General features: G+C 43.1%; 1 protein-coding gene across 1 annotated transcript in view; it reads left to right on the top strand.

The window, feature by feature from the left end:
• The first annotated feature begins 217 nt into the window (after nt 1–217).
• Nucleotides 218–8,834, top strand: part of LOC106000720 (vomeronasal type-2 receptor 116-like) — a 47,296-nt gene continuing 38,679 nt past the window's right edge. The window contains exons 1-2 of the mRNA XM_013035998.1: nt 218–341; nt 1,401–1,536. Of these exons, the coding sequence (XP_012891452.1) occupies nt 218–341; nt 1,401–1,536 (260 nt within the window). The remainder of the gene's footprint in view (nt 342–1,400; nt 1,537–8,834) is intronic.

Raw genomic sequence — 8,834 nt, 5'->3', positions numbered from 1 at the left:
TCGAGAGGAGCTGTTCTCCTGGGCAGATTTAACAGAAATAGAGTAATAGATGAGGAGAACAGAGTAAAAGTTTGTCTTCTGAGCCAGGCTCGGGAGGCTCATACCTGTAATCCTGGGTACAGGAAGCAACAAGGATTTCTACCTCAGAATCCAAGTCAGGCTAGGCCCCAGCTCTGGCCCTCTTGCAAGGTCTTGCTGGCTACCAACACCAAATAGCATGTGCATCCTTACTTTTCCAACATATGGAGTCAAATCACAGAACCAGCCACCATGGTGTAGTAAGTGGGGAGCAGGAACCTTTGCTGTGACCTTCTATTATGAGGAACAAATAGAGGAGACAGGTAGGGAGACATGGACAGAGCAGGGACCACATTCCTGTCCAAATGGGATACAATAATTCCCCCAGCACCTGGAACATGAAGTAGACACACAGCAGAACAAGACCCATCCATATACCCACAGCTTCCACGATCCTTAGTGGATAGGCCTGCTAGGTTCCCAGAAAGTCATAGATCATAGAACATCCCTGTTTAGCAGTGGATACCCACAGTTTATTTACAGATGCATTCTGTTGGTCAAAGGCATTTAAGCACTGAAGAAGTTCAAGTTTCAGAACATGAAGAAGTCTAATTGGATGTGTGCCCTGACCTTGAAGTATTGAACTCTATTGGTTGAATTCACTGAGACTGTTGGTAACACCTGCAGGAATAAATAATTTCATTGACTTCTGGATGCTTCTGCATATGGAGTTGGTATGGAAAGTTGAATGGGTCATTTACTAAGCTTCTGTGGCTCTCTTGGCCCTGGGTTTGTGAGTCTGCCCATCCTCATCGTTGATCGTGTTCCAATAACTCTGATGGTGCCTTTGCTGACCATGGTAATCTATGCCCTTTGTCGTTCACCTGGCATCCTTTGGTGTTATCTATTCCCATCATCTCTAATGGCTTTCCTATGCGACTTTAACTTGTAGGATTACTTTCTTTTCAACTTTTTGCTTTCACACAATTTTGTGAACAACTCAACAAGAAAAGAATCCATCCCTGGAGTTTCATTATCTACAGCCTTGGATTAAATCACAGTCCTGAGGGTGTAGAAAAGAAGACAGTACACATGTTTTTCAACTTGTGTTTTGATCTTGAAGCCAGACACCAGATGCTGAGCTAGAGGGCAGAAAGGGCTCTATATTCCTCTATGACAGTGGAGGAGGCCTATGGTGCATCCCAGTGACCATCCAGATAACAATAAGCCACAAAACTGAAGATTCATTTAGACACCCATCTGACACTGCAGGCTCAGTCTGCATCCAGAATCACAGCTCCAGGCCAAAGCAGCAGCAATGTTCCCTGTGGCTCTGACCCTGCTTATCCCTGAGCTTCTGCTTGTGATATGTTCCTCTGAAGATGACCAACACATTTGCACAGAGAAATCTGTGGCACACAGCAGGGGAGATGTGGTGATTGCAGGGTTTTTCCCCTTTTATTCTTGGGAATTGGTTCAGAATATTAATGACCCTGTCGTGCAGCAACAGAGCATTCAGTAAGTGATTTCTTGGGTTTTCTTAAAATTTGCATTTTTGTTTGGTTATTTATAACTTTGGCGAGGTGAGTGGTGGGGGACCGGGGGTTGTAGGGGGGAGTGGAGGTGGCAGGTGAAGAGTGGAAGGGATAGTATGGCGAAACAAAGGAGGAGGCAACAATGCTTGATAAGAAATATACTCACTATCTTCCCCATGTAATTATAAGTCCTCTGTACGGTATTCTCACAAAAAAAAAAAAAGCAGTTGGGGAGATTTCGGATGCATCCACTAATGTTCTCTGGATCTTATACATTGTCCTCACCCCAACAGCTCTACTTTATTTCAGATTTTCCTGATGAATATTTTTCAGCCTCCCAAGGGGTAGAGAGGTCTCAGTCTGTCTTCCATTCCACTCCCATTTCCCAGGGCTGTCCCAACAATCCCACCATCATTGTGACTCCTCCAGCCTGAACTGTCCTGGTTCAGGGTCATTTGGGTGACCAACAGTCCATACTAACACGCCAAAGCACAATGTCCCTGTTCATAGGTCAAAGGCACGGGAATCTTCAATCAATTCTGTCCTTTTACTTTTTGGACCTCCTTCAGGGCAACATTTCTTAGGCTAGACATGCAGTTTTTGCTTCTGGGGTTATTTCATGTCAACAAAGTTCTGGGAATGGGGAGTTGCTGGTGAGATCAGGAATAAGAGATCTGTGACAGGTTTGATTTTTTCCCCTTATCTATGTAAATGAACCCCTGGCCTGCTGTCCATGTGTGAGTGTGTCTACTACGTCATTTCCAGAAGCTCTGGTTGTGTTCCTTGTTCTCTGACACCTACCCAGGCTTATCTATTTTCCCCTTGCTCAAAAATTCCTAAAATATATTTGAATATTTTTTTCATTAGCTTTGTTTTTTTGTTGTTATGGGGGCTTGAACTGTAGGTCCTGGTGCTGTCTCTGAGCTCTTTAGCTCAAAGCTAGGTCTCTACCACTTCAGGCACAGTGCCACTTCCAGTTTTCTAGTAGTTTATTTGAGTTAAGAGTCTCACTGACCTTTCTGCCCAGGCTGCCTTTGAACTTCCATCTTCAGATCACAGCCTCCTTAGTAACTAGGATTACAAGCATGAGCCACCGGCACCTGGCTTTTTCATGTGTTTTATGCACTCTTTGATTCATGTGATTGACCCAGGTGAGCTCACTACTTTCAGATCTACAGAATTCTCAGTAAACTAGGAAGTCACAGATGAATCTTCTCAACAACTTGTGTGGAGACACCCTGTATGGGCTTTATTCAGGACAGGAATACTTTATTCCATGAGAGATTTGTGAGGGATATTGAAGCCAGCTGAATATGGTGTGGAAGTCAGCGAGTCAGATAGGGCTAATGTGTAAACCCAGCATTAGAAATGTACCCCCAGGGGAGACAGGAGATGTCAGAGCTATCTTTTGCTCTGTCCATTCTCTAATTGAGCTGTGTGTGTGTGTGTGTGTGTGTGTGTGTGTGTGTTCACACATGCTCTTGTACACAGGAGTGAACTCAAGTACTGAGAGCTTCCCCTTAGCTTTATTTTCTCTCATGACTGGCACTCTACCCCTTGATCCACAGCTCTGCTACCAGTTTCTGTGTGTTTAATTGTACATAACAGTCTCACAGACATTCCTGCCCAAAGTGACTACAAAACATAATTCTCTGATCTCATCCTCATTAGAAGCCATAATTAAAGGCCTGAGCCACCAGTTCACAATTAATGTTTAGTATTACTGACATTCTAGCTGTCAAACCTCTGAGTTACATTGTACAAGAGGACATCAAAAACAACCATGAGAACTGAGATTCTGTCTATGAGAATTTCTCCGAACTGATTATATTGAATCCTAGGAGAACTCATTGTTCTGGAACATTTTTGATTCATATTGGACATGTGATACCATCTGGCCTTTGAAATGTCTCAGAATTAGACTGGCTTTGGGCCTGTAGTTCCAGAAATTCCAGGCAGGCTTCAGGGTTCCTGAGTCTGTAGCGACTTCCACAATGTCACCACTAGAGGGAGCAAAGGCCTTGAGGAAAGTCAGCTGTGAGGTGATAAACCACTTCAGTAGCAGAGAAAACCAAAGGCAAGTTGGGTGACAAATACTCTGTGGTTCTAAAAACCTCAAGAGAACCCCACTGAGTCGAGGGTCCCAGCATCCTCCTCTTGGAGCATGCGGGTATCCATATGCCTTAGGAATAGCCATCTGAGGAGATTCTGTATTGCAGTGGCAAAATCTTTGTTCTGGAACAGACCTTGGTCACAGCTGTGGCAACCAGAACTCTATTACACCTGGAATACCAACCAGCAGGGTCACTAAAATTGGATAAGGTTAATGAGGTTTCCCTCGAAAAGTAGGCACTCTTCACTTAGGGTTCTTGACTTTGATCTCAGAATAAGAAATTCTATGCAAGTCACAATGGTAAGATAATGTGGCAGAGTTGTTTTTACAAACAAGCAAACAAGTAAACAAACAGGAAACAGAAATTCAAAGATACACTCTAACAGAGTAGAGATACACAGCTCTTGGGCTGCCAATGGTATTTATATGGTAAAGGTTGGAGGTCTCACTTCAAAGTTATGCAAACATAGGTTTTTCATCTTTGTTCTAATCACTCCTGGTGTTATACTTTCTGAGTTTCTGTAAGTTTTGGAAATTCTTTCCAGCAAAGAAAGCATCCTGCCCTAAAAGAGATGATTACCCTTGATCTGAAGAAGGCATGTTGTTGTCTATATTTTGGCTAGAAGGTTGCTGATGTTTTGGGAGATCATTTTTTGGAGAAGGCATACATGCTGCCAGACAACTGTAAATTCCTATGATGAGAAATGCATTCTCAGGAAGACATGCATCCTATTGTCTCTCTTTGAAGCAAAGATAGTGCCTCTGTTTTCCTAAATCATGTTTCTGAGTTGCCTTCACCAGGACTCATTTTCCTCAATTTATCCAGCTTCATTTTCTGCTCAATGACTTTGGTCCCTTAGTCTTAAGGTACCAAGGATGAATGAATAGCTCTCTATGTGCTGTGAGCTTACTATACCTCATTTTCTCCTAATTTTTGCTACTACATTTTCCAGTAAATTACTTTGTTCCCTTAATATTAAGAGAAGTAGTTGTATAAGCTTCAAGCTTGAGTTTTGAATTCCTGGCAAGCATTAACCAGGCCTCATTTTCCCTAGTCTACTCTGCCTCATTACGACATCCTCAGTCCTTTGCAATCAAGACCAGGACAGTGCTGGTTGAGCACTAAGATCCATCCACCCAGTTTGTATGTGGTAGAGGTGTACTCACATGCCAAGAAGGCTAGGATCATACCCAATTAGAGATAGCTAGAATAGAATTCAGATTGTCTGGTGGCAGTTGACTTTCCCAGGTACTGAGGTGATTATAGAGCTCTGCCAGAGGCTGGCCTGGCTATGGGGTCATGACAAGGTTTTAGTGCTATCACCTGGCCCACACTAAGCTGTGGGACAATATCACCATCTTACTTCCCCATCCAACCTATGACAAGGGGGATGGAGAATTATGCTGAGCCAGAGCAGCATGGTAAGATTTGTAAAGAAAGCCACAAGCTGGGCACCAGTGGCTAATGCCTGAATTCTTAGCTGCTTAGGAGGCTGAGATCTGAGGATCGGGGTTCAAACAGTGCCTCTAGTTTATTCTGGATTATTGATTCAACCATGACATGCTTGACACAGGGTTCTAAGAAAAAACCCTGACCCACTCTTATGCCCTGCTCACTGGGAGGTTTTATCCCATACCTGCTGTTGTTCACAAGATTGGAGGAGGGGGGTTGCAGCAGTTTCTTCCTTCCTTGTCCTAAACCAGTTCCAGAGGCACAATCTAAAGGTCTGGACCCAAGAGTAGAGACTATAAGCACTTCCCCAGCACTGCTCTCTGTATATGGGGATGATGCTGAGATTTAACATTAATTCTCTTCCTCCTTGAAATGTCAGAGGGTTTCTGGTCCATACTGAGGTATTATTGCTGATGATAGGTAGGGGAGACAGCTTCTTCCAACTTTCTCACACACCCTTCTCTGTTGTTTTGTTCTACTAGAGAAGTATCCTCTGGTCCACACCCATGACTCTAATCTGTTCTTTGTTGGGTTAGGCAATCTTCATGTTCTATCTTCCTCGACTGCCATCTTGCTCTGGTTCTGTGGAATCCCCTTTAATGATGACATTCTCTGGGTCAGCTTAGTGTGCCTCAACCCACATAACATGAATTGTATTTCTTTGTTTTCTTTAGCTTCCTCACAAGGCAAGTTGTACTTCTTTGCAGAAGGCTGCCCCACCAGCAAAAGTTTGGCAAGGGAGCACAGACAGAAGCCAGCCTGTTTCCCTATTTACTCTTAACACAGCCAGTCCTGCCTCTCTGCTCATATTGGGTTAACTCTGGTGGACAGTCTGCTCCCAATTTGAATTGTATTTCTTAAGATTTTCTTCATGCACACAGCTAATTGAAGGTATTCAATGACCTGGGATGGAGCTGAGCATGCTCCCATGTCCCAGACAGCAGTGTTTTTCACATATCTATACATTTCAGAGAGGAAAAACCTGCTTGCTCATCCCACCCCTATCTTTGCAATGTCAGAAGACTAGTCATCTCATGTATGCTGATCAATTCCTGTTCAGGAGCTGTCCCAATTCTAAGTGAAGTGAGGAGGCCAGGTCTGGCTGGCACCATATTGGCTACATGGTTAAAGGTAGGGTTGGCATCTTGTCTTCATGGGGGGGGGAGTGGAGGAGAGGGGATAGAAAACCCCTCCCCCATCACCTACCTCCCAGGTAATGGGAGTGCCTGGACCCCTGGAGGCAGGGGCAGGCACTTGGCTAATAGGTTACTCAATCTGTCAGTCCAGTGCCTGGGACTGGGAATTTCCTGAGAACCTGCCCTGTGTGCTGACCTATTTAGGTCCAGATCAGCCTAGCCACCAGGACTCCATGCAATGTGTGTCTCCATGATCATGCCCTGTGTCCTGTCTCCTGGCTTGTCTCCAGTCATCATGGAGAACCTATTCAGCTCTCCATTGGAGCTGTATTGGCTTGTTGGTATTGTTTTTGTTGTTTCTTTCCTCTTTAGCATGATTCTTAGCTGTAGCTGAATTGGCTTGTTGGTATTGTTTTTGTTATTCCTTTCTTCTCTAGCATGATTCCTAGCTGTGTTAGGTGTATTTGCATGTTGCAGGCCTTTGTAACAACTGGTGGCCTGAAGCCTATTAACTGTATAATAAAGACTCCAATATTCTATATTTTAAAATGTGGCTTCTGGCATGATTTACCAATATATGGTGCCCAATGTGGGGCCCCAGTGCCAAGTAGGGCATCTGGCGTTCCTTGAAGCAACTGGTGGATTGTCTCTGTGGGCTGGCTACTGTGGGATGGAAACTGCTACAGAGGAGGCAAGCCCCACGGGAAGTTCAGTTACTCTGACAGCCAGCACTTCCATGCCAGACTTGCCATCCAAACATCTTTTTGGAGTCACTTAGAGTCTCTGTTTCTCTGTCCTGGACTCTCTCCTATATTGTGTTTATATGTTTTTCTGAAACCTGGGGGCCGGTCCATTTGGAAATTGAAGAGTCTAGAGGAGCAGACATGCTAGTGCCCAGTACCCCGCCCTTCTTCCTCTCAATTGAGGGATCTGAGAGGTTCTGAGTGGGTCACTAGGCAGATACTGGTACTGTGGAGAGTTTTGTAGCTTGTGTGACTCTCATACAGTAGGGAGTTCTGGATACAGTTGTGTTGGGGGGGGGGGTCCCACTCATGGTGGGAGAAGCCCCAGCTCAGCTGGCTTTTTCTGTGTTTGTCTTGGTCTTGTGTCTTTTGTTGTGTTTGGTGTTCTGTCTTTATGGGGGAAATTGAAGCCTGCTATGTGCTGTACCCCTTTCTGCAAGTAGAGAGGAGGGAGTTTGCAGGCAGATGGCGGCCAGTTCAAACAACTAGTTAAGATTAGCAGTTTAAATTTAGTGTTCCTGGATAAAATTGGCAAAAAAAAAAAAGTCAGGCAGCCTGGTGGGCTGAGAGATTAGCCTCAGGCAACTTCTCCCTTCTTCCAATTGATGGTATTCAAAATGTCAGTTGATGTGTAAACTGCTCTAGACAATTGGGACAAAACTAGAGTCAAGTAACTGGGTGGGTCAATTTGGGCACTAGAGAATCCCCACCCAGCATTCTTCAATAAAAATAGTTGATATGCTAATATGCTTTGGTATAACAAGCTATCCCTGAAAAAAAGTAGGCCAGCAAAGTAATTTGTTAAACATTTTGTCTTAAATCTTGGTCGTGGAGAGTAAGTTGGCATAAAAGATATCTTGCCACTAAAATTCAGGAAAATGTATGGCTGATATTCATTTTGTACACTTTAAGATTTTTGTGCACAAAAGTGTATGTATGAACTTGTTAAGATAAAAATTGTTAACATGATGTTAAAAAATGTATAAGTTAAGTTTAAACTGCAAGAAAAGTCAGCAGGTTTAGACATTACCAAAAGTGTGAAAGGGTTATTGCATTTGTTTTAAAGAACTTTAATTAAAAGATTTTGTAAGGATTCTTTAATTTGGAAACCTAAGTCTGATGTTTTGATGCATGAGGCTGTTTGAATTGTAATCAAGTTATCTGGCTTAGCAAAACACATTGGAAACTTGAGATTATTTCCCACCACTGCTAAAATTTGGGGTTGAGTGTTAGAATTTGGATGCAAAGTTTTGCTTACCACTGTTAAAGACATTGCTTCTGTGTGTCTAAACTGTTTTGTTTCTCAGTCAGAGATTAAAAAGGACAGGGAAATTTAGGATAAGCCTGTGTGCTTATCTTTAAAGGTAAGGAGTGCTTTGGAAAAGGGGCAGATCAGCTACTCCATGCATGGTGGGCCAGGCCCTGGGGGAGTTCATGCATGGTGGAAGAGGCACAAAGGCAGTTCTAACCCTACAAAGTCAGATTGGGTGTATGCCTATTCTGTAGGATGGGGCAACAGGCCCATCTTCGTCCTTTCTTTTTTCCATGCAGATGTACACTGGAAACCTGATGGTAAAAATTGGTGGTGTAATATTTCTAAAACTGCTCCTGATGATGTATTTAAATTGAAAAAGTTTTAAAGAAGAGTTTACAAGAGTTTATTTATGTGATATAACTTGATTTCTATGCTCTTTTTGCAATTGGATGTATTTTTGAAAGGATAAAAAAAAGCTAAGTCTAGATTCTTGATACAGTGTTAGTGCTTGTAATTCTTGCATTAAGAAAAAGTACTTGTAATTTAGACTGCAAAAAACAAAAATAAAAACAAAAAAAAAA

The sequence above is a fragment of the Dipodomys ordii genome, unplaced genomic scaffold (genome assembly GCF_000151885.1).
Source record: "Dipodomys ordii isolate 6190 unplaced genomic scaffold, Dord_2.0 Scaffold235, whole genome shotgun sequence".
Taxonomy (NCBI): domain Eukaryota; kingdom Metazoa; phylum Chordata; class Mammalia; order Rodentia; family Heteromyidae; genus Dipodomys; species Dipodomys ordii.
The sequence above is the reverse complement of the archived record's forward strand: the minus strand, read 5'-3'. Positions and strand labels throughout refer to the sequence as shown.